The sequence below is a fragment of the Helianthus annuus genome, chromosome 9 (assembly GCF_002127325.2).
Source record: "Helianthus annuus cultivar XRQ/B chromosome 9, HanXRQr2.0-SUNRISE, whole genome shotgun sequence".
Taxonomy (NCBI): Eukaryota; Viridiplantae; Streptophyta; class Magnoliopsida; order Asterales; family Asteraceae; genus Helianthus; species Helianthus annuus.
Genome location: NC_035441.2, coordinates 112,917,657 through 112,944,108, shown reverse-complemented (window position 1 = coordinate 112,944,108; position 26,452 = coordinate 112,917,657). Strand labels below are relative to the sequence as shown.

The 26,452-nt window shown below is 39.8% G+C and overlaps 2 protein-coding genes across 2 annotated transcripts; both read left to right on the top strand.

Moving 5' to 3' along the window:
- Positions 1-12,271: 12,271 nt before the first annotated feature.
- LOC110876123 (extensin-like) lies at positions 12,272-12,940 on the top strand. The gene has a single exon (XM_022124300.1). It carries the CDS (start codon positions 12,272-12,274, stop codon positions 12,938-12,940), a length of 669 nt encoding a protein of 222 aa, XP_021979992.1.
- A 9,979-nt stretch (positions 12,941-22,919) lies between these two features.
- Positions 22,920-24,122, top strand: LOC110876124 (leucine-rich repeat extensin-like protein 5). The gene has a single exon (XM_022124301.1). It carries the CDS (start codon positions 22,920-22,922, stop codon positions 24,120-24,122), a length of 1,203 nt encoding a protein of 400 aa, XP_021979993.1.
- Positions 24,123-26,452: the final 2,330 nt, after the last annotated feature.

Below are 26,452 nucleotides of genomic sequence, written 5' to 3'. Positions count from 1 at the left end.
AATATGTCACCGCTCATCACCAATGGATTTAAGGTACTGTTGAATGCTCAAATGGCCTCATTAGTCACCAGATTTCCGAAAGAAGACATAAGGGTAGCCGTGAATGGCTGTGGAAATGAGAAGTCACCAGGACCGGACGACTTTACATTAAATTCATAAAGCACTACTAGAACCTTTTCTGATCAGATTTTTCTAACACCATAGAATACTTTTATGTGCACGGGAAGATCAACCGAAGTTGTAACTCAAGTTTCATTGTCACACCCCAACCGATGGCGGAAACATCGGGGCGCGGCACTGAGTGAAACAGATTGTCCAGAAGTTTCCATAACAACTATAATTACCAGTTATTTAAAGCATCATGTCCCATACCATGACATGAAAAGTAGTACAATTATTACAGACAAAATCCAGTCAAATTGTTCTGTTCCGACAACTCAGATTTCAAATACAGACAATTCGTTTATTGGTTTCTAGACCTTTCTTAGACTCGATTTCACAGCAAGCCAAGCATCTAAACATCTTAAGCACCTGCCACACACGTTAAAGTAAAAGTCAATACACATAGTGTAAAGGTGAACATACAAGTTTAATAGATATAATAGAGTTCGAAATCGGTTACGCATAACCAGCACGTACACAGTGTGAAATGAAGCACGTTAGTTATCGACATGAACCTATCGATACCAATGACTGCGGGTTGACTGCCCAAGGCAGTTCGTAATACACACTCACCACTGTGAGCCATATAACAAATTGTCCTTAACAACCCCTGAGTGAACAGGTGCTGAGTCCAAACAAATAGTACTATCGTTGCTAAGGCAGGTAGACAACATTCCATGTGTAAACATAACAAACAAGCATTCATTAAGTCACGTATAACATGCGGTAACGGTTAGCGTTAAAGTATTGCGTAGTGTGATTGATGTGATTTAGAATAAGTAACGTATGTAACACCTAAAAGTGCGTAAAGCAAAAAGGGATCGAGTATACTCACAGCGATGGATGGATTGAAGGGAGCGTTTAGAGCGAGGTTAGCCTGATCAAAACGATTGCAATCGATCGGGTGGCAATCCATATGCATTGAACATGTTGAAAATCGTTTAAGACCCTAAACGTCACACGATCGGACGGTCTCTCGATCGGATGGCAATCCGATCGGGTGGTAATCCGTTTCAACGTTCAGGTCCTTAAATAGTTTGAAAATAATTTAGGTATAGAACCAAGTGCAGCCCGATCGGACGGCCGGTCGATCGGGTGACAATCCGATCGGGTGGTAACCCGATCGGATGGTAATCCGTTCCGACGGTCTGATCATTCTAACACTTGTTTCTGTTTGGAGTGTTGTAGCTTTGAATGAGACGTTTTGACATCTTGCTTGTACAACAAAATCCTTATCTCGTCCCAAGTGACCTGGCCGAACAGGAATCACCCTAGTCCGAACAGTTCACGGTTCGAGTCGGTTGTTCATCTTCAAACCCGAAATCAACATCTTTCCGGATAGAATCCAGATCTGGAACTAATGCATCACTAAGGAAGAGTAGAAGATCAGAACAAGCTCCGATTTTATCGGTTTTGAGTGCATTGAGTGTAAAATAGTTGAAAGAAAGTTAGAAACCATCTTTCAATCCTTTCTCACCATGAATATGTTTAGATCTATGCAAGATCTTTGTTTATTTGTGTGGAAATCATTCAGATCTAAGTTGTTCCTGGTGGATTGAAGCCAAAACATGAAGTTCTCAAGAACACCATGATGACATCATCCTAGAACACCTCAAATCTAGTGATTTCACGTTTAAAAGTTAAGTTTCAAAAGATAGAAAGTGTAGGAGTGCGTGTAGATGAAGGAAGTACAAGATTTAGGTTGAAAACTTACAAGAATCATGAGAAATCTGAAGAAAAACGGGCTGGAGCGAGTAGGGCAGAGAGGGAGAGCTGTCAACATCAAATGATGTTGACATATGGGGTATTTATAGGGTTTCCATAAATGGAAAGGGGCGTAAGTGGATGGTCGATCGAGTGGCAGCCTGGTCGGGTGGCAGCTCGATCGAGTGGCAGCCCGATCGGGTGGCAGCCCGATCGGGTGGCAGCCCGATCGGGTGGTAGCTCGGTCGGCTGACCACTCGATTCGAGTGCACAACGCGGCGAGTTTTGCGATTTCGATTCGCGTGTTGAGCGTTGCGATGCGAAAGAGTTTCCTATTCAATTACTTTTAATCCCAACTACTATATCTAGCATATAATCATCCTAATTCTCTTGCGTTTAGCGATTGTGATTTGATTGCGATTGAGTTTCGATTGCGTTTCGATTAATCACCACAACATAACCTAAGTAAACATGCATAAGTAACACATAAAGGCACGCACACACGTAAAACAATATCCAGAACACATTATTCGAGTTGCGAGCGCGATTGCGATAAGCGATAAAACATGCGACAAATATCGAGTAATCCTCGATTATTAATAATTACTCCACATAATACAACTAACATAAAAGCATAAAAAGACTAACTACAAGTCAAAGAAGTCAAAACAGGAATTGAGCAAGGAGTGACAGATCGCAATTAGCAATCTTGTCTCCCTTTAACTCCAATCTTGACTTTGACTTTGACTTCCGAAACACGGGGTGTTACAGCCTCCCCCACTTAAGGGAATTTCGCCCCGAAATTAGGCTTCAGCCATAACAAACAACTGCGGGTACTTCGCCTTCATGTCGCTTTCAAGTTCCCAAGTGAACTCTGCGCCTCGTTTACCTTCCCAGCGAACCTTCACAATGGGAATGCACGAGCGTCTGAGCTGCTTAGTTTGGCGATCCATGATCTCGACAGGCTTCGCCACAAAGTGTAGTGTTTTGTTTACTTGGAGATCATCAAGCGGTACATACAAATCATTCTCAGCCAGGCACTTTCTCAGGTTTGAAGCATGGAAAGTCGGGTGGACGTTGCTAAGTTCCTCTGGTAGTTCGAGTCTGTAGGCCACTTTTCCGATCCTTTCCAGAATTTTAAAGGGTCCAACATATCGAGGCGCGAGCTTTCCTCTCTTGATGAATCTGACCACACCCTTCCAAGGTGATACCTTTAGGAGTACATGGTCGCCAACGTCAAATTCAAGGGTGTTACATTCATGGCCCTAATACCAAAAATGCCCGACCCACAATTAATTAATGAGTTTAGACCCATTAGTCTAATAGGATGCATCACAAAGGTAATTTCTAAGAATCTCGCTAACGGGCTCAAAAAAAGTAATTGGCTTAGTCGTAAGTGAAGTTCAAACTACATACCTAGAAAGGAGAAGCATTTTAGACTAGCCATTGATCATCAACGAAATCGTCTCGTGGCTGGAAAAAAAGGCAATGCTCTTTAAGGTATATTTCAAGAAAGCCTTTGATTATAAAAACTGGAACTTCTTAGATTCTGTCCTACACCAAATGGGTTTTCCCACACTATGGAGGAAATGGATAAAAGGCAGTATCTCCTCGGGTTGTGCTTCTGTCCTAGTGAATAGCTCTCCAACGTTGGAATTAGATTTGTAGAGGGGTATCCGCCAAGTCGACCCGATTGTATCACACCTCCTTTACGCAGATGACGCCTTGTTCATTGGCGATTGGTCCACATCCAATTTCCAAAACCTCGCAAGGATACTTAGATTTTTTAATCTATCATCGGGTCTCAAAGTCAACTTTAACAAGAGGCATTTATATGGTATTGGAGTCTACAATGGGAGTGTGTCACAAATCACTGTAGTATAAGTTCGTTTCGTTTCACTTACCTTGAGCTACCGGTTGGGGCCAACATGAGTCTCATAAAAAATTGGAAACCCATGGTAGGTAAGTTCGAGAAAAAAAATGTCTCTTTGGAAAGCTAAGATGTTATCATGCGGAGGAAAGGTTACCCTTATTAAAGCTAAACTAAGTAACCTCCCCACCTACTACTTCTCCATTTTTAAAGCTCTGGTACATGTCTTTAAAGGGTAAAATCTATCAGACGCAAATTCCTATGAGGTGGATGCTTGGACAAGAACAAAACCAACTGGGTGCCTTGGTTCAAAGTCCCAGCCTCAAAGGAACATGGGGTCTCGGCATTGGCAGTCTACAAGCAGCAAACACAACTCTAATGGTCAAGAATGAAAACACGCAATTATGGGTCAAGACTACTAATTCTATTCAATGGGAAAGTCGTTCGTGGAAAGACGTACTAGCAAAACAGTCCTTGGGCGGTGTTTGGAAGTGTTTAGGTAATGTAGAATTGACCCAAGGAGATGGTGTCTCGGGTCTGGATAATAGATTGAAAGTATAAGTGGGGAATGGGGATAAAATACTCTTCTGGCTTGACAAGTGGGTAAGGAATCAGTCCCTCAAAGATCACTTACCTTCTTTGTTCTCACTAGAAGAAAATAAGGTTTGCTTAGTACGTGATAGGTACACAATATTAAATGGGGTTATCAACTAGGATTGGGGTGGTAAGCGGGCATTGACATCTGGTGGTGAAGCCTCGGTTTGACAGCAACTTGTTCTTCTGGCAAACAACATTAACATCATCGGCAGCAGCAATTCTTCGCTATGGCAAGTGAAGGGACTTGGCGGATTCTCGGTACACGAACTATGGCTAGAACTCGACTCAAACCCCAATATTCCAGAAACAAGACTACTCACTTGGGGGAGATGGATTCCCCTAAAATTCAATTACTTTTAATTGAGAGTTGTCCAGAATTGAATACCAACAAAATAAGCACTAATCGCAAGGAGAATAAGCCTAAATTCTGACTCTTGTGTTATGTGCTATGCGGCTCAAGAGTCGGAAAACCATTTATTGGTCTCTTGTGAGTTTGCACATCTCATATGGGTTCAGATCTTCAGGTGAGTTAACTGTTGAAACTATTGAAAAGTAATAAAAAGGGAAAACATATGTCAGGATTAGTCAAATCTTCATCTCCTAAACTTAAGGAGCAATTACAATCATCCAGCTCATTACCAACCATATCAATCGTATATCATTTCCCTTGTTTAGACAATGTAATTTACTATAAATTGTTTTTGTCCCTGTAATATTCATTCATAAAATATATCAAATACAGTTTCAAGCAGTCAAGCTCTCTAATTCATAATATGGTATCAGAGCAGTGTTGAATGATCCTAGGATCAAACAAAACAGATTGCTTTTCAGGATCCATCCAACTTTCTCACAATCCAAATAGCCAAATTCTCAAAAAGACGGCAGCATGAATATCACCGCCAAGCTCTCTGATTCACGTTTAACCACTACCATGTCAGAAGACAGCACCACGAATATCACCGTTAACAAAAATGATTTTTAGCCAACCTTCTCAAAACCAACATCCAAACCGAAAAATAAGACTTCTAAACAGAACCCTTTCAATAGTCCGGTGGGTGGACTAATCGACACTAGAGTAACCAAATCAGAGGATAGGGTTGCGGCCAACGTGGGCAACAAAGAAGCCACCAACAACGGCAACACATCAAAACTGAATTCCGTCGGTCGTCACTCCATCACCGCGTACAACTCGGTCTAATCATGTCAACCACATGATGACTTTGTGCCACATCTTCCTCAACCATCAACAACTATCGACGTCGGATTTAAAAGGTAGGCGGCTGCCTTTAGCGAAGAACAAAGGAGAAAAACCAACGAGCTTGATTTTTTTCCTAAAACCCCTCCTCTTTGAACCCATTATTATGTGAACAAAACCCTCAACTTCCTGATTTGTTTGAAAATACCCCTAAAGAATGTTCTTTTAACAAACATGATTTAAAGTATGGAAAAGTTAACATGGTTAACTACCATTGTAGGAAACAAAGTGACATGGATTCTCGATTGTGGGGCTACTGACACCATGACCTATGAACCCTCGGATATGGTCTCGATGTCTAAACCCCATAGAACACACATTCAAACCGCAAATGGAGGGATAGTGTTGGTAGAATTAGCAGAAACTATCGAGATATCACTAATCTTAAAACTCGCCTCGCCAATGGCCTCTTTTGTCACATAAATTACTATCGATCGGCTCATAACAAAGGAATTGAATTGCACAATGCTAATGCACCCTACTTTATGTATATTACAGGATATCAAGACGGGGATGATCATTGGACGTGGAACTGAATGCCAAGGGTTATACAATGTGGATGAGGTGGCTTAACAAAGTACTGTGTTGATTGCTTATGGAATTATATACCGAGGAGCATGGTTATGGCATAGGCAACTCGGAGATCCATCCACTAGTTATTTGCATCTCTTATTTTCTAAAATTATTCCTTCTAGTCGTAAAATCAATTAATACAATAGTTAGCGTGCCTTTTTCGTTTTCTCACTCTAATGTGTGGGGTCTAGCTCCTATGGCTAGAGGACAGGGCTTTCAATTTTTCTTAATATTTGTGGATGACTATACTCATATGACTTGGGTTTATTTGTTGAAACAAAAGTTTGAAGTCTTCGAAAAATTTGCCATGTTTTATGCTATGGTTCGTACCTAATTCCAAAAAGAAATTCAAATTCATCGATCTAACAATGGGGGAAATTCGTCAATACATACATGAAACAATTCTTCTAAACCAAAGGGTTAATTTATCAAACCATATGCCCACATACCCCCGAACAAAATGGAGTCATTGAACACAATACCGTATAATTCTTGAGATAACTCGAGCTTTTCTAACTGAATTCAAAGTTCCTAAATTCTTTTGGCCTGAAGTAGTTGCTACTTTAGTGTATCTCCTAAATCGACTTCCTTCCAAAATCCTCAAACTTAAAACACCTCTACAAGTCCTAGAATAATTTACCAAGATCCCTCTTCCTCTTACCTTGAACTACACATTTTCTGTTGTTCCATTTTCGTTCATATACCTAAAACTAATGGAACCAAACTTGATCCATGTGCCAAAACATGTGTGTAGGCTATTTTTATATGAGAGAGGTTATCGGTGTTATAACCCAAACACTCGTAACATGTACACCACCATGAACCTTGACTTCGTGAAATAGAATACTTCTATCATACACAACCCAATGGTCAAGGGGAGCAATCAAATAATTTAGACACACTGGGTTGGTTAACTCGAATCCCCTCTCTAGAGAAGTAACAATTAGAGAAAAACATGGTGGTGAAGGTGATTCACCTAAAGATCATAGTACCGAAGGAGAATCACCTCTTGATACAAACATACGACATGCAAAACATAGTGTCATTAAAGAGGCTCCACACAACCTAATACCTGAGGTAAGTAATAATGAGATTCTCGAAAATTCTCATGTTTCCCCTAACCATGATCATTGTGGGCATACATAATCAGTAACAACAGAGCACACTGAACCAATAGACACACTAGAACAGTATGTGTTACCACAATGGGCAAATAGGGGAATTCCACCTAAACAGTTTTCTCCGGAGAACGAGTCTAAAGATTCGCAATATCAGGTAGCAAAACATAACCAGGGGAGCGTGTCTTAAGAAGCTAAGGCATTTATTGCATCACTATATTCTGAACAGATTCCAACCAATGTGAACCAAGCCTTAGAATCCAAGAACTGGAAAGGGGCAATGGAAACAGAGATGGAAGCCTTAATGAAAAATGACACATCGGAAAAGTGTACCATTCCACAAGGAAAGTAACCTGTGGGATGTCGCTAGGTAACTCTTGAGAGGTTTAAAGCCCAACTCGTAGCTAAAGTATACACTCAAACGTATGGGATTGTCTACTTGGAAACTTTTTCTCCGTTTACCAAGATTGACACTATCAAAGCACTCTTCTCAATAGCTGCAAATGAAACATGGACACTCCACCAATTGATGTAACAAATGCTTTTTGCATGGAGAACTAAAAGAAGAAGCATACATGGAAGCTCCTCCCGGTTTTCAGGAGATTTCAAGACAAGAGAAGTATATCAGTTGAAAAAATCTCTTAATGGACTAAAACTGTAACACCATGTAAAAACATGTCTAATTATGTTTAGACACGTGTCCTAAACTCTAATTATGTGAAAGATTGAGTTTGAAGGACTAAAGTTGACAAACAGTGAAAATACGTATGCGAAGGGACTAAAAGTGTCAACATGCCAAACTTGTGCCTCTGAATGACCATACGTAAAGAATATATTCTTAAACGAGTGATTAATTGGATATATGAAGCCGTTTGTGAAAATAATCGGAAGATTATAAAAGTACAAGGGTTAAACGTGTAAACATGTTAATTCTGACCTTTGAGTGACCTTTTAATGAACTTGAGGCTTCGAAATATTCAAATATACTCTCAAGAATAAGTGATAAAAATTTCACGTGGTTTCGAGATCGTTAAGTGCGTTTTCAAGACTTTGGGTGAAAAGTGTCAGCTTGATGAAACTTGTATTTATAGTGATATTTAATGAAACCGAGCCTAACAAAGTTTGTTTATACATCCTTGAGCTTCAATAAACTAACTACAAGGGCCTCACATGTCAAAAATGAAGTTAAAATGGGGTTTAAACGACCAGGGACTAAAGCTGCCACGTTATAAAGTATTTTAACCTGTTAAACAGGTTCAGGCGGGCCGCGTAAAACCCTTAACATGTCTACGCGGGCCGCGTAGAAGTGCCCAGCGTAGAAACATGTTGACAGGTGCGGGTTTAAGTTGTTGCACCACCTTAACCTCAATTGTATCGATTCTAGGGGCTATTATCGGTCTTGATAAACCACTAGGACACCTGGGGTGATCCTAGGGACTCCCATAATAGCTGCAAGAGATCTAAACACTCGGGAATTACTATATAAGAGGCTCTAGTTCTTAGTTCATATGCACATTTCAATTGCAACATCTTTCAATCACACTTCTGGAGCTTACATCAATAGGAGAAGATTACCAAGTGTAGAAAAGATAGCAAGGACCCTAAGTAAGAGTCTTAATCCATGCTTAGTCGTTTTAATTAGCTTAACTATCGAAAAGTCAAACATGTCGTAATTTAACTTTGACTTTCAGTTTAACCACATATGGTCCAACCACTGATCAAAACGAAAGTGGTTATAGAACCATAATAAGGTAGGTGATTAACCCTTAAAAGGGCACCTCCTAATTATCTCGTTGACTAGTTAATTGTCGGGTCAAACTAGTTTGACAAAAGTCAAACTGGACAGAAAGTGTAAAAATGAATCAAATTAATAAAATAGAAGTTCTAAATTATATTTTAACATTCTAATGACTTGGTAATTAGTATTAGAACATGTTTTATCAGTCCTAACCCGACAATTAACAGTCTAAGGTCAGTTTATAACCGAAAGTCGTAAAAGCTTGATTTTTGCTTTGACTTTCAGTTCTGACCCGTTTAAGCTTAACTCTCCCATGTTTTAAGCTTCCATTAGGACCACATTACTTAGTAGTATAACCCTCTGGAGTTATATTACATGGTGCTTAGTGGTTTGAATTATATGCTCTTAATCGTTAATATGCTTAAAAATGCCATAAATGTCCTTTTAACACACAGATGAGATTTTTAGTAATGTGAGTGGACAAAAACCTTTGCTACTGATGTTTAGAATTGTCCCGAAAATTTGACATCAGTTCTTGGTCCCAAGTAGAAGTTATGCTAGATATCGTAATTAGAAGCTTTTTAGTAATTAGTTTGCGATATCTTGCATAATGCACCTTTAAACTTGGAATTTGAACCAAAGCTCATTACCTACTGTTAAGATATTGTTTTTAAGGAATTTTAAGATTTTTGGTCAGATTATAATCTGTTTAAAACATAGAGTTCTTGTGTAATTCGGTTAATGACGATAATACCCTTTTTAAGCATAAAATGAGATTAACAAAGGATTTGAATGCCAAACTTTTTCCTACTGATTTCGTACATTAAATAAATTATTTTGAGCATTTAAAACTGATCAAAACCTCAGAATTTCATAAACATCTTGATTATCGTCAATTAGCGAGTTTTATACTAATTAGGTGCATAGTATAGTTTAAAACCATGTTTAACACCTAAGACTTGTTACCTACTGACTTTTTAAACAAATTTAAATATTATTACAATAGGTATAAGTTATGAACTCAGGTTTCCAAAAATGCCCTTAAAAGCTTATGTTAATTGACCAAAATGCCCTTTCGGGACATAGTTTGGTCATAAATAGTAAATTTCACATAGGTATGATATCTTACTGATGTAATGTGATAAATTAAATATTTTTACTAATTTCAAAAGACCAGAACTTCAGTTTGTTATAAAATCTCTTTTATAAGCATTAAAATTACCAAAATGCCCTTATGGGACTTAAATTGGTTTAAATTGCTTTTTGGGCATATATGTTAACATCCTACTGACGTATTTACATATTTTAAGCATAATAACAATTAAGACCTGTATGAAATTCATTTGGTTACCCGTTCCGCGTTTTCGCGTTCGGATCGGTTTATGTGACTAGTTTACATAAAATAGCCGAAACGGGTCAAACCCTATCATTAAATCCTCAATTTGCAGAATGTGTTTAGTTTACCCATATTATACAAGTATCCAAGCTTGTCGGGTATAAACCACATTCTATTCCAGGCTCCGCTTAATCTAGCGTTTAGAACCATAAAGTCTCTTTCTAGCTAGCCGGTCTAAGTCTTTGACTTAGCTAAAGACCCGTTAGCATCCTAATAGGTTATTAAACCTTCCATACAGATTAATAGCATCCAGTAGAAGGTACCATCATAAAGCTTTAGGATTTTACGGCTGAATTATCATTCACGTGTAGATCTGGTAAATACTTTTAACTTATTTTCCCTTATACGGGCTTGGGATATGGTATTATAATAATACCACTTGGTCGGGTATGAAATCATTTAATCGGATTGTGATTAATAAATTACAAAACCCGTTTTAATCTATTTTGTTTGATAACATAAACATTGGGGGTTAATTCGACCGTGTCCTGGATATCCTCGGTTCATTTCATTTGAAAATGGCCACGACCTATGCACGGGGTGTAGGCATACACCTGACAGATGCAAAATGCTAAATAATATGTAAACCGACATGTTGGGGATAACTCCTTTGTGGGTTCTATAAGTGGTGAGTCGGTTAATTATGACCGGCTTCCAACCGGCCTCAATTGTGTGATAAACATATAAATCTGTGTACAAGATTATTTTTAAATAATTGTCCCAAGTTATAAATGATTTATGCCATGTGCACCTAAATCAATTTTCATAAATATTTTCAAAAGAGTCAGTTAATTGTATTTACCAGTTTATACTGACGTATTTTCTAAAGACTAATTGACAGGTACCTCTCGTAATAGGCTTGAGCTATTAGGTGTCATAAGAGGATCTTGCAAATCCATAGATACCTGAAGTCTGTTTTTCTTGTATTTTACTTTTGATCCGCCTGTGGATCTTATTACATTCCAGTTTGTGTATTCTTTCGTGGACACTCAGACATTATGGTTTGTAATAGTTTATTCACCAAGCCTTCCGCTATCCTATTATATTGTGTGTACTGACAATGATGATATCAACTACGTCACGATACTCCCCGCCGGGCCCACCGGTAATATGTGGAAATACAGGGGTGTGACAGGTTGGTATCAGAGCCAACATTGAGTGAATTAAACACTAACCTCTTGTGTTTAATCTCAATGACACAATAAGCACATTCCTTAGACTTCCGAGTCTAGGCCAATGACCTAGGATTTGTTTTTAACTTTCCTTTGCTATTTTTATTTTATTTAACTTTATTTAACTTGTTTTGACAGGGTTAACCATCAACAATGCCACCCAGAGTAAGAGGCAAAGGAAAGGGTCCCATGCGAGGTGGACCATCAGGACACGCAGGACCATCCCATCGGCGCACCCCGTCTGTGTCGTTTTGTAGCTCAAACTCTCATGACCAATGGGGTCATTCCTTTGAACCAGCGAGACACTCTGTCTCATTGAGCTCTTCACCTTCTTTTCATCCATCTTTCAGGCCGCCTATTCCAGACGAGCCCCGGCATTCTCATCACTCCCATGCATCACATCATTCGCATGAGTCTCACCAATCCTATCATTCCTTGCATTCTCATTCGTTTCATCATTCGGATTCTACCTACTCTCCAGCACCGTTTAATCCGAATGATTATGTCAACGACTTTTTGGGCTACAACCCTTTGGGACCTGAGGATCACTTTCCTCACGAAATGGAGATGGACGACGACCCGGACCCAGAAATGCAAACCGGAACACCGGGCCACCCAATTAGCATCTCAAGCGGTTCCCATTTCGAGGATCGCCATACCGAGGGCCCGATTCATACCAAGAGAGAATGGACACGTATGATTGGTACTTTACTCCTTCGTACAATAACTCTCCTGCTCAACCTCCTTTGGTTGAACCCCAGCTTCAAGCAGTTTCACCTCCACCACTTCCTGTTGAGGAGCCGCCTCAACAGCTACCTCAGCCACCTCTGGAGCCTCCGAGGCAAAGGAGGAATGCACGAATATCTGTGCGAGGAGGACCTCGTTTCAGTTCTCCTCAGGGTTCAAGTTCTTACCCTCCTATCCCCGAGGACCCCCAAATGGGTGGACCCTCGCACGTGGTACCGGAAAACGATCCTCCACCGGTTTCACATGCACCACCGCCACCAATGCGTTTCGACAACCCGATCCCGACTTACCCAGGTTCTTCTGGGTACAACCCTTTTGAAAACCCATCTGGATACCCATCGGATTATGGAAACCATGATCCATACCTTACTGCTGCACAATACAATGCACTTTTTCCATCTTCTTTCCCTCCAGTTTACCCAACTGGATATCCGGTGCAGGGTTATCAATACCCCCCATATCAGCAACCTCCTCCTCCCCAACAGGTGCAAACTGAAGAAATACTTCAAAGGCTAGACAGGGTTGAGCAAGAAGCAAATGAAACCAAAAAGAAGCATAATAGCTTTCTCAAAGGCCTTGCGAGCCTTATTAAAGGCAAGAAGAAGTAGGAAGTTGTTTAATTTATCTTGTATTGTCTTTTAATCAAGTCCCTACGGGGACATTATTTTATTTTCAGTACCAAGTCCCTGCGTTGACTTATTTTCCTATTTCTGTAGCCCCTGCGTGGGCATTGTGTTGTTTCAAGTCCCGTTTAGGGCATCTCTGTACTAGTTTTATGGTTTAATAAAGTTTATCTTTGATTTTTAAATAAGTATTTTATTACATCATTACGTTATATCATTTCAATTTTTAAATTGATCTGCTAAAGAAACTCTTAGAGGTATAACCTAGCCAAAATATTAAATGGCTATGATGGTACAACCTTTTTAAGACAATAAATCCCAGTTAACATCTGAAAACATGTTAACATTCCTGGCTGTGCGGTACGAGAAACCACACAAGCTTCCAAATGTACTTGGATTTTTTCCAAAGTCACTTATATAGCCTATATGATCAATGCGAATAATGGCAAATAAACATCAATATGATGTCTACACCTAAAACATCCATTTGAGATGTGTGCCTATAAGTAAAGGTATAATAATGACAATGATAGTTTTATTTTATAAACTTCTTGTCAAAAAGGGCGATGAACTTTGTTTGGCCCTAAGATCAATGATACAAGAGATCATTGATTATGTTTTAATCGTCCTTGTGACAAGGCCTTTATGCCATCTAAATGTCCTTCGAGACGAGCCTTGTGTTAAATAAAAATCTCTTTTATGACTTTGGCAGTTGTGAATTATAAATTCCCCTGTCTAATAAATATAAAGAATTATATTCTATTGATTATTAATTATTACTTAAAAATGGTCTATATGGTTTAATAATACCATGACCATCTAATCATCGATATGGTGAATTATAAATCATTATTATTTGATTCAGTACTTGAATAATGGCTGGATCTGACGAGGCAAATGGCCACAGGCGAGGAGAAAACAATAATGAAGCAAGAGTAAATCTTACAAACGCTGAACAGCAGGCAATGATTGACACCGTAGTTGCTCAAGCAGTAGATAAGATATTTAAGGAGCCGAGTAATGTACAGTCCAAAACTCATTCAAAGTCCCATTCTCATTCGCATACACTTAAGAAAGATGAGTCTCAGCACTCGTCTAATCAGAGGAGTGAACCTCAGAAGCAGAGTGTTTTTGAACCGACTCCCAGGTACACCAAGGGTTGTACCTATAAGTACTTTGTCTCCTGTAACCGAGGGATTTTACAGGAGAAAAGGTAGCGATCGATTGCATGAAATGGTTGGACGAGATGGAGATTGTGATAGACATCAGTGGATGTGCTAAGGAAGATATAGTGAAGTTTGTGTCTCAATCTTTCAAGGGCGATGCCCTCACTTGGTGGAAAGCATTAGTGCAAGCCACTGGAAAGGTTCCTTTGTATAACCTTTCATGAAACAAGTTTGTTGATTTGGTGAAGGATACTTATTGCCCTAAACATGAAGTCGAGAGGATAGAAACTGACTTCCTCACTTTGGTAATGAAGGATCTAGATTGTAGATCCTATGTGACTAGCTTTAACTCGAGGTCGAGGCTTGTACCATACTTAGTCACCCCTGAACCCAAACGCATTGCGCGTTTCATCGGTGGTTTGGCCCTGAAGTAAAAGGGAATGTTAAGGCATCTAAGCCAGCCACTTATAGATCTACTGTGGATCTATCTTTGTCCCTCACTCTTGATGTTGTGAGGAGTAGGGCAAAGAAAGTTACCGATGATGGGAAGAGGAAGAGAGAGGAAGACAAGTCTCCTCAGTCAAACAAGAAGAGTAAAGGGAACTTTGGTTCCAAGAAGGGGCAGCCAAGTGACAAACCTAGGTGCAAAACCTGCAACAAAAGGCACTTTGGGAAGTGCAATCATGACCCACAAGCTAAACCATGTGGGATTTGTAAAAAGAAAGGGCACAAGTCTGTTGAGTGCCGAAACATTAAGGATGCAACCTGCTACGGTTGCAATGAAAAGGGGCACATCATAACAAATTGCCCCAAGAATGCTAAGAAGCCCGAGGAGGCAAAGAAAAACAATGCGAGAGTTTTTTAGATGAACGCAAAGGAAGTGGTGAACGACGAGAACGTCATAACAGGTACCTTCCTCATCAATAATAATTATGCTAGAGTCTTATTTGATTCCGGGGCTGATAAGTCTTTTGTAGATCATAAGTTCTGTAAGTTATTGAATTTTCCTATTAAGACTCTAGACATAAAATATGAGGTAGAGCTCGCCGATGGTACCTTAGAAACAGCTTCAACTCTTCTTGATGGATGCTTTTATCCATTAAGAATCATTCTATCCCGCTATCCCTCTTGCCAATGAAATTGGCTGGGTTTGATATAGTTTTAGGTATGGATTGGTTGTCGCATAACCAAGCCCAAATTGCCTGTGATAAAAAGCTAGTTATTATCAAAACCCCTTCTGGTGAATCAGTCACTATTCAAGGAGATACGCAATATGGATTGCCCAGCAATGTGTCTATTCTCAAGGTATCGCAGTGTTTGAAGAGCGGATGTGTCATTTACATGGCACAAGTGACTGTAAATGATCCGAAGCCTAAGATTGAAGACATTCCAATCGTCTCTGAGTATTCTGATGTTTCCTGACGAGTTACCTGGATTACCTCCTGAGAGGCAAGTAGAGTTCAGGATAGACATTCTACCAGGATCTGCACCCATTGCAAGAGCTCCTTATCGTCTAGCACCTACGAAAATGAAAGAGCTTAGGACTCAACTCGACGACTTACTATAGAAAGGTTTTATTCAACCCAGCTCTTCGCCTTGGGGAGCCCCAATACTGTTTGTGAAAAAAGAAGGACGGATCAATGTGCTTATGCATTGATTACCACGAATTAAATAAGGTGACAATCAAGAATCGTTATCCTTTGCCCAGGATCGATGATTTATTTGATCAACTACAAGGGGCGAGCTATTTCTCGAAGATTGATTTGAGATCTGGATATCATCAACTTAAGGTGAGAACTGAAGATGTGCCTAAGACAGCATTCAGAACAAGGTATGGACATTTTGAGTTCTTAGTGATGCCTTTTGGGCTCACTAATGCACCAGCAGCATTCATGGACCTCATGAATAGAGTCTGCAAACCATACTTAGATAAGTTTGTCATTGTCGTTATAGACGACATACTTATCTATTCTCGTAGCCAAGTTGATCACGAGAAGCACCTTTGATGTATCCTAGGATTGCTTCAACAGGAGAAGTTGTATGCTAAATTCTCCAAGTGCGAGTTCTGGCTTCATGAAGTCCAATTTCTTGGACATGTTGTTAGTAAGCGTGGTATCCAAGTTGATCCCGGCAAAATAGAAGCCATTATGAATTGGGAAGCACCGAAGACGCCTACAGAATTCGCAGCTTTCTGGGTTTAGCTGGATATTATAGAAGATTCATTGAGAACTTCTCGAGAATAGCTGCACCATTAACTTCTTTGACCCGTAAGAATGTAAAATTTGTTTGGGGTCCAAAGCAACAAGAATCCTTTGAGATTCTTAAGCAAAATTTGAGCAATGCTCCGGTCTTATCGTTACCTGAAGGAATTGAAGAGTTTGTCGTATATTGTGATGCTTCACACACCGGCATGGGATGTGTACTTATGCAGCGAGGCAAGGTGATTGCCTATGCATCACGACAACTGAAAGTGCATGAAAAAAATTACACCACTCATGATTTGGAATTGGGTGCCGTTGTATTCGCACTTAAGTTTTGGAGACATTATCTATATGGAACTAAATGTGTAATCTATTCGGATCACAAAAGTCTCCAACACTTGTTCAATCAAAAAGAGCTCAATATGAGACAGCGTCGTTGGATGGAGACTCTAAATGACTATGATTGCGAGATACGCTACCATCCAGGTAAAGTGAACGTGGTCGCCGATGCTCTAAGCCGAAAGGAAAGAGTCAAACCAATCAGGATCAATGCCAAGAGCATTGAATTAAAGAATAGTCTGAATGAAAGACTATTAGCTGCATAGAAGGATGTTGTTTTTGAAGCTAAACTTCCAAACGAAAAGTTAGGTGTAACTGCTGAGCAGTTAGCACCTGGCAAGGATGGAATCCTCAGAATGAATGGAAGAATTTGGGTTCCTATTCATGGAGGACTTCGAGATGTAATCCTCCAGGAAGTCCACAACTCCAAATACTCAGTTCACCCTGGAGGTGACAAAATGTATCAGGATTTGAAGGCTAGTTATTGGTGGATAGGTTTGAAGAAATCTATTGCCACACATGTAGCTAAGTGCTTGACTTGTGCTCAGATTAAAGCTGAACATCAAAAGCCATCAGGTCTGCTACAACAGCCAGAACTTCCCACTTGGAAGTGGGAAATGGTAACTATGGATTTTATAACCAAGTTACCTAAAACAAGGCACGGAAATGACACCATATGGGTTATAGTTGATAGATTGACTAAGTCAGCACATTTCTTACCCATCAAGGAGACTCATAGCTCCGACAAATTAGCCCAGTTGTACGTAGATAAGATTGTATCTCCTCATGGCGTACCGGTGTCTATTATCTCTGATAGAGATATGTAACGACTCTCGCCAAAATTATTATTTCTTATTTATTATGTTCAATAGGAAACCCTAACTGAGACCCCCAAGTAATATTGCATGGCCCCTAAAATTTTCAGAACAGTTGGAATCAGGATCAGGGCCCCCTAAAACTCAGGGGGGGGGGGTATTCCCTAATTAGTATTATCTAAACAGTTCGCCGTAGAAATCGAATTTTAACAAACCGTCAACTCACCCAAGCTAGTTAGACACGAGGCAACCCTATGCTAGAGGGGGTGCCCTCGTGCCACGCGACAGGCTCTCGCGCCACGCGAGGGAGCCAATTTTTCAGTATAAATGTAGGGCATTGGCGTTGGTTCGAAGTTAAAATTCAATTTGTACGCTGAGATATCGTCTGTTTACTCCAAAAACACACACAAACACAAAAATCTGCCACGATAACAGGGTAATAACTTGATCACTGCTACGATTTAATGTCCGATCGATAAAAACCAATCCGATGGATGTTTAAGTGTTGCCCGTATTTGGGCTATACTTTGTCATTCGTCGTGAAGGTTTTGGATCTCGTGAGTTGTCGTAAAAGTTGTATTAAGTTACTGACCTAGTTTTCGTGTGCATTATTATTTGAATTAGGTTAACTAGGCTAAACTCAGTAGGCTAAACACTGCCCGTCTAAATCTGCAATGTGAGTCATTCTCTTTTTATCAAAATGCTTTACAAAACCCTAAATGTTTTCCAGTTATAATTACAGGGATTAAGTCTTTGTAATCTTCAATTACTGCCGGTATGTGGGGTTTTGTATACATTACTTGATACCCGTCACCATTGGACATCGGGTTAGCCAATGGGTGATCTGACCATAGTCACAGACACTGTCAAGTGACAAATACCGATTTGGGGTAATTGGTTGATAGAAAAATTATAATCACCCTTAATACTGTATATTATAACAATGTGTCGTATTGTGCAACTTGAATGACTCGCTAGTATTTCCTTGCTGATAAAACCTTTTGAAAATATGTTTCAGGTGACCTACTGTAAATCAAGGGAAAGTGCTACGAAGCACCAACAAGCTTGAAGTAGTGGCTCAATAAAATAAATAAACATGTTTTGTAAAATCAGGGATTCCTCGTGAAATTCCCTTTATTGTAAATTACGGGGGTTGTCCCGAACTATGAAATAAAATAAATTGGGCATTTCCAAGTTTAAAAAGATCCTGTTAAAATTTCCGCTGCCAAAATAAGCAATACCACGGGTTTCTGTCCCGCGGCTCCTGAAACGGGTAAAACCGGGTCGGGGGCCGTGACCGAAAAAGGTGGTATCAGAGCCACTGATTTAAGCCAATTAAGTATTTAGAAATACTTAATTTTTCTAATTGCCATTCTATGATTTTATTAAAAATATAATTTACAAAATTTTAACTTAAGGTTGTGTGCGTCTTCGTGTGTGCTAACAGCATGAATGAACTATCAGAAGCCCTTCAAAACTTTACTATCCATACCACAGATATGGATACTACCGACACTTTCACTGGCTACCAGACTGATGTTGAAGACCCAATGGTGTTTCAGGCCCAACTGCAGGAAAAACCAAAACCGAAAAAGAGAAGAAGACTTGTAGGTTGGAGGCGTGTGCGTAGGAAGAAACCAGCGGTACAGAAAGTTGTAAAGACTGAGGATCCAAAAGATAAGAGAAAAGGAATAGAGATTAGGGAAAGTTCCAGGCAAGCCCAGTGTAACACCACGTAAAAACGTGTCCAATTATACATAGACACGTGTCCTAAACTCCGGTTATGCGAAAGATTGAGTTTAAGGGACTAAAGTTGACAACAAGTGAAAATGTGCAAACGAAAGGACTGAAAGTGTCAACATGCCAAACTTGAGCCTCTGAATGACCACACGTGAAGAAAATATTCTTAATTGGATGGTTGATTGGGTATACGAAGCCGTGTGTGAAAATAATCGGAAGATTATAAATTACAAGGGTTAAAAGTGTCAATATGTCAATTATGACCTCTGAGTGGCCTTTTAATGAAACCGAGGCTTCGTAATATTCAAATATACTCCCGAGAATATGTGATAAAAATTTCACATGATTCCGAGATCGTTAAGCATGTTTTCTAAACTTTGGGCTAAAAGTGTCAACTTGATGAAACTTGCTTTCTTAGAGGCATTTAACGAACCAGAGCCTAACGAAGTTTGTTTATACATCTTTGGGCCCCAAGCAATTAACTACAAGGGTCTTGATTGCCAAAAATGGAGTTAAAAAGGGGTTTAAACGAGCAGGGACTGAAACTGTAAAACTTGTTTTACCAGATACAGAAAATTCATGCCAGGTGCGGGTTTGGCTGTTCCACCGCCTTAGTCTAGGTTGTAACGATCTTTGGAGCTATATGTCGGTTTAATTCACTAGCTAGGACACCTGGGCTGATCCTAGGGCCGCCAAAAACACATGGAAGTGATCTAAATCCATGGAAATCACTATATAATAAAAGCCTAGTCTTGTATTCTTGAACATCATTTGCAACAATTCAATTGTGGGACTTTCTCTGGAGCTCTCAGCAGTAACAAGTGGATTACAAGTGTAGAAAAGATTGCTAGGACCATTAGTAAGCTTCTAATTACTTGTTTAATTGTTTAATTTAGCTTAATTACTTAAAAGTCAAACTTAGTGTTTAATCAGTTTGACTTTCGTTTTAGATACATGTGGTTTAACCACTGATCAAATTGAAAGTGGTTATGAAACCACATTAGTATAGGTGATTAACCCCTGAAAGGGTGTCTCCTAATTATCTCGTTTGACTGATTTAATGTCGGGTCAAAGTAGTTTGACAAAAAGTCAAACTGGACTGAAATTACATATTTGATTAAAATTAATAAACCAAAGGTTCTAAATTATAATTTAACATTCTAACGACTTGGTAACTATTATATAATCATGTTTTATCAGTCCTAATCCGACAATTAATAGTCTAAGGGCAGATTATAACCGAAAGTCACAAAAGCTTGACTTTTGCTTTGACTTTCAGTTCTGACCCGTTCAAGCTTAATTCTTCCATGTTTTAAGCTTCCATTAGGACCACATTACATTGTAGTATAACACTCTGAAGTTATATTGCATGGTGCCTAATCGTTTGTAATTTATGCTCTTGATCGTAATTATGCTCATTAATGCCTAAAATGCCCTTTTTACATAAAACCAAGATTTTTAGCAATGTGAATGAACTAAAACCTTTGCTACTGATATTTAGACATGTCACGAAAATTTGACATCAGTTTGAGGTCTAGATTGGGAGTTATGCTCAATAGCGTAATTAAGGGACTTTTTAGTAATTAGAAGGCGTATTTAGCATAAGGCCTATCTAAACCCGATTTTGACACCAAACTTTTTAACCTAATGATGTTAAATAATATTTTGGGATTTTTGAAGATTTTTAATTATTTTTAGGCTGAGCATAACATAGGATTATAGCCAAATTTCGGTAATTACCGGTTTTACCCTTTTCATGCATAAATTGAGTTTTACTTAACATTTTGATGTCAAACTTTTTGATACTGATTCCAAATGATAAATATAATATTTTGAACCTTATAAACTGACCAAAATATTAGATTTCTTATTTTTACCATATTAGCCCTTTAAATCGCATTTAGGCGTTTTTAGCACCAAGTATGAGTCAAAACTATACTCATCCTTTAAAACTCATAACCTACAGATGTTTTAACTCAATTTACATGATATTACAGTAAACTAAAGTTTTAAAACTCAGAAGTCTATTTTAACCCTTTTTAAGCCTATGTAAAATTACCAAAACGCCCTTACGGTGCATAGTTAGTAATAAAGGGTATATTTTTCATATATTAGGTATCCTACTGATGTAACACATTAAAGTACATGTTTTTATTAATCTAATCAGACCTGGAACTCAGTTTTATAAATAAACTCTTTTACGAGCATCAAAATTACCGAAATGCCCTTATGGGATTTATTTTGGTTTAAATTGCTTTTTGGGCATAAATGTTAATATGCTACTGATATATTAACATATTTTGAGCATAATAATGATTAAGACCTGTTTATAGCCTGTTCGGTTACCCGTTACGCATTTACGCGTTCGGAACGGCTTACGTGACTAATTTACGTAAAATAGCCGAAACGGGCTTAACTTTGTCATTTAAACCTCATTCTCCAGAATGTGTTTAGTTTACCCATATTATACAAGTATCCAAGTTTGTCGGGTCTAAATCACATTCTATCTCGGTCTCCGCTTAATTTACCGTTTAGGTCCGTAAGGTTTCCTTCTAGCTATCCGGTTTAAGTCTTTGACTTAAATAACGACCCGTTAGCATCCTAATAGATAAATTAAACCTTCTATACAGATTTATAGCTTCCGGTAAAAAGTGCCTTTCAAGAAACTTAGGAATTTACTGCTACATCAGGTAAATACTTTTAACTTATTTTCCCTATAGGGGCTTGGGATACGGTATATTAATACCGCTTGGTCGGGTATGGGATTATTTTGTCAGATTGTGATTTAATAAATCCGCATGACCCGTTTTAATCTGTATTATTTGATAACATAAACATTTGGGGGTTAACGACCGTGTCCTGGATATCCTCGGCTCATTTAAGTTATTAATGGCCACGACCTATGCACGGGGTGTAGGCATGCACCTGACAGATGCAAATGCTAAATATTAAATTACCCACAAGTTGGGGATAACTCCTCTGTGGGTTCTATAAGTGGTGAGTCAGTTAATCATGTCCGGCATCCAAACCGGCCCCACTTGTATGACAAATAAGTAAAGCTGTATACAAGATCTTAATAAAGATTGTCCCAAGTTATAAAAGATTTGTGCCATGTGCATCTAAATCAATTTTCTTAAATGTTTTCAAAACGAGTCAGTTAAATTGTATTTACCAGTGTATACTGACGTATTTTCCTAAAGATTGAATTGACAGGTACTTATCGAAATAGGCTGGAGCTATAGGGTGTTGTAGAGGATCTTGCAAATCCCATAGATACCCGGAGTCTGTAGTTTTTGTTTCTTTGTACTTTATGATCCGCCTGTGGATCTTATTACATTCCAGTCTGTATTATTCTTATACTCGAACATCGACAGACAGTATGGTTTGTAATAGTTTATTTACCAGCCTTCCGTTGTGCTATATTATTGTGTGTGTTGACAATGATGATATCAACTACGTCACGATACTCCCCGCCACGCCCACCGGTAACACGTGGAATATTGGGGTGTGATAGGTTGGTATCAGAGCCAACATTGAGTGAATTAAACACTAACCTTTTGTGTTTAATCTCAATGACACAATAAGCACATTCCTTAGACTCTCGAGTCTAGGCAAATGACCTAGGATGCATCCTTACTTTTCCTTTGCTGTTATTAGGTTTTGTTTTATATTTGTTTTCTTGTTTCAACTGGAAGTTACCATCATGCCTCCAAGAGTAAGAGGACGAGACAAGGGTCCCATGCGTGGGGGACCGTCATCAGCTGGACCATCACACAGACGCACTCCATCGGCGTCCTTTTCCACCTCCGACTCTCACGATATGTGGGGTCAACCTTTCGAGCCGGCAAGACACTCAGTCTCGCTCAGCTCATCGCCTTCTTTCCACCCGTCCTTTGGGCCATTTGCTCCAGTCGAGCCCGAACACTCTCATCAATCTCACCATTCGCACGAGTCTTACCAGTCGCATCACTCTTTGCAATCTCACTCGTTTCATCACTCTGACTCCCCCTACTCCCCGGGACAGTTCAACCCAGCCGACTATGTTAACGACTTTCTCGGCTATAACCCATTGGGCCCTGAGGACCATTTCTCTCAGGAGATGGAAATGGATGATGACCCCGACCCGGAAATGCAAACAGGAACCCCGGGCCACCCTATCAGTATATCTAGTGGGTCTCCGTTCCAGGGATCACCTTATAATGGGCCCGACTCGTTCCAAGAGAAAATGGCTACATATGACTGGTTCTTTACCCCGTCTTATCATAGCTCTCCGGCCCAACCACCTTTGGAAGATCCTCAACTTCAAGCTGTCTCACCACCACCACTCCCGGTAGAGGAGCCACCGCAGCAGCCACCACAGCCACCTCCTGAGCCTCCGAGGCGAAGGAGGAACGCCCGCATGTCCATAAGAGGAGGACCCCGTTTCAGTTCTCCCCGTGGTTCGAGTTCCTATCCCCCTATTCCAGAGGACCCCCAGATGGGTGGGCCCTCAAACGCAGCACCGGAGGCTAATCCTCCGCAAGCTTCTTATGCACCACCCCTGCCGCCTGTGGGATTTGATAACCCAATCCCGACGTACCCAGGTCCTTTCGGGTACAATCCTTATGAGAACCCAACGGGATACCCCTCGGACTATGTATCTCAAGACCCATACCTTTCGGCTGCGCAGTATCATCACCTCTATCCTTCTACTTACCCCCCTATGCATCCAGCTGGATACCTGGGTCAGGGTTACCAGTACCCGCCGTATCAGCCGCCTCCTCCCCAGCAGCTTCAGCAACAACAACAAACCCAGGAAATTCTGGAGAGGCTAGATAAGGTCGAGCATAAGACTAAGAAGAACAAGGAAAGGCATAATAGCTTCATGAAAGGCCTTGCTAACCTTATCAAAGGGAAGAAGAAATAGAGGATTGTTTTGTTTTCTTGGTTGTTGTAATTGTGTCCCTGCGTGGACATGTGTTTGATTTCTGTATCAAGTCCCGGCGTGGACTTCATTTCCTTTTCTTATACCCCTGCGCGGGTAGTTTATCTTTTCTAAGTCCCATTTTGGGCAGTTGTATTTGCTTTCATCGTAATGAAGTTTTAACTTTGGTTTTAAATTGTGTATTTTATTACACTATGTTATCTCTTTTCAATTTATATTGATCTGCCAAAGAAACTCTTAGAGGTATAACCTAGCCAAAATATAACTGGCTATGATTGTACAACCTTTCTAAGATAGCAAATCTCTGTTAACATCTGAAAACATGTTGACATTCCAGCTGTGTGGTACGAGAAACCACACAAGCTTCCAAAAAGGTACTTGGATCCTTCCAAGTCACATAAAGCCAAAATGATTGATGCGAATCATGGCTAGTAAACACCAATATGATGTATACACCAAGACATCCATTTGAGATGCATGCTTTTAAGCAAAGGTGTAAAAATGACAATGAAAGTACAATTTATAAACTTCTTGTCAAAAGGCGATGAACTTTGTTCAACCCTTAAAAGATCACCGATCTTAGAGATCGTTAGATAGATCTTAACTCGTCCTTATGACAAGCTTCCTAAGCTATTTAAAATGTCCTTTGAGACGAGTTTCATGATAAATAAAATGTCTTTCACGACATTGGCAGTTGTGAAATTTCTATCCTTTCCCTGCCCAGTAATGTAAAGAATAATGCATTCTATTAACTTTTAGTTATGATTTGAAATGGTCTAAATGATTTAATAATGCCATGACCATTGGATCATCAATGCGATGAATCTATATGTAATTTAAATTATTATTATTGTCTATATTATAGCATTCAGAAATGGCTGGCTCAGACGAAGCAAACAGTCATCCGGCAGAAGGCAATACCAGAATCAATATTACTGGTGCCGAATTGCAAGCTTTAATCACCGCGGCAGTCTCTCAAGCGGTAGATGCTAAGTTTAAGGAGCCGAGTATTGTTCGGTCTCAAACTCACTCAAAAACTCATTCTCAATCTCACACCCATAAGAAGACTGAGTCCCTACACTCGTCTAACCAGGGTAGTGTACCCAAGAAGCAGGTTGTCCCTGAGCATACCCTTAGGCACGCCAAGGGTTGTACCTACAAATATTTTGTTTCTTGTAAGCCACGAGACTTTACAGGAGAAAAAGGGGCGATAGATTGTATGAAGTGGTTAGATGAGATGGAAACGGTGATAGATATTAGCCGGTGCGCTAAAGAAGATGTGGTTATGTTTGTCTCCCAATCTTTTAAGGGCGATGCCCTTACATGGTGGAAAACGCTTGTACAATCCACTGGGAAAGTGCATTTGCATAATCTCTCATGGGAGAAGTTTGTTGATCTGGTTAAGGACACTTATTGTCCTCAGCATGAAGTAGAGCGCATAGAGACTGATTTTCTCACCCTCGTGATGAAGGATCTAGACTGTAGATCCTATGTGACTAGTTTCAATTCCATGTCAAGGCTGGTGCCGTATTTAGTCACACCTGAGCCCAAGCGCATTGCGTGTTTTATTGGTGGTTTAGCCCCTGAAGTTAAGGGGAATGTTAAGGCTTCAAAGCCCACCACCTATAGATCTGCTGTGGATCTATCACTATCCCTCACTTTGGATATTGTGAGGAGCAGAGCAAAGAAACATTCTAAAGAGGGGAAGAGGAAGAGAGAGGATGATCAGTCCTCCCAGTCAAACAAGAAAGGAAAGGGGAACTCTGGTTCCAAGAAAGGGCAGACTGGTGATAAGCCCAGGTGTAAGACTTGCCACAAAAGGCATTTTGGCAAGTGCAACCAAGATCCACAGGCTAAACCGTGTGGAATCTGCAAGAAGAAGGGGCACAAATCTGTCGAGTGCCGGAACATTAAGGATGCAACCTGTTACGGTTGCAATGAAAAGGGGCACATCAAGACCAATTGCCCCAAGAATGCGAAGAAGCCTGAGGAGGCTAAGAAGAACAATGCCAGGGTGTTTCAGATGCAGGCACAGGAAGCAGTGAATGATGATAACGTAATAACAGGTACCTTCCTCATCAATAATACTTATGCTAGAGTCTTATTTAATTCCTTTGTAGATCATAAGTTCTGTAAGTTGTTGAATTTGCCTATTAAGACTCTAGACATAAAGTATGAGGTAGAACTCGCTGATGGTACCTTAGAATCAGCTTCAACTCTTCTTGATGGATGTTCCATATCCATTAAGAACCATTCCATCCCGTTGTCCCTCCTGCCAATGAAATTGGCTGGTTTTGATATAGTTTTAGGCA

What these genes read in the sequence shown, in the direction of transcription:
- LOC110876123 (XM_022124300.1), top strand. Translation starts at nt 12,272, where the DNA reads ATGGACACGTATGATTGGTACTTTACTCCTTCGTACAATAACTCTCCT.
- LOC110876124 (XM_022124301.1), top strand. Translation starts at nt 22,920, where the DNA reads ATGCCTCCAAGAGTAAGAGGACGAGACAAGGGTCCCATGCGTGGGGGA.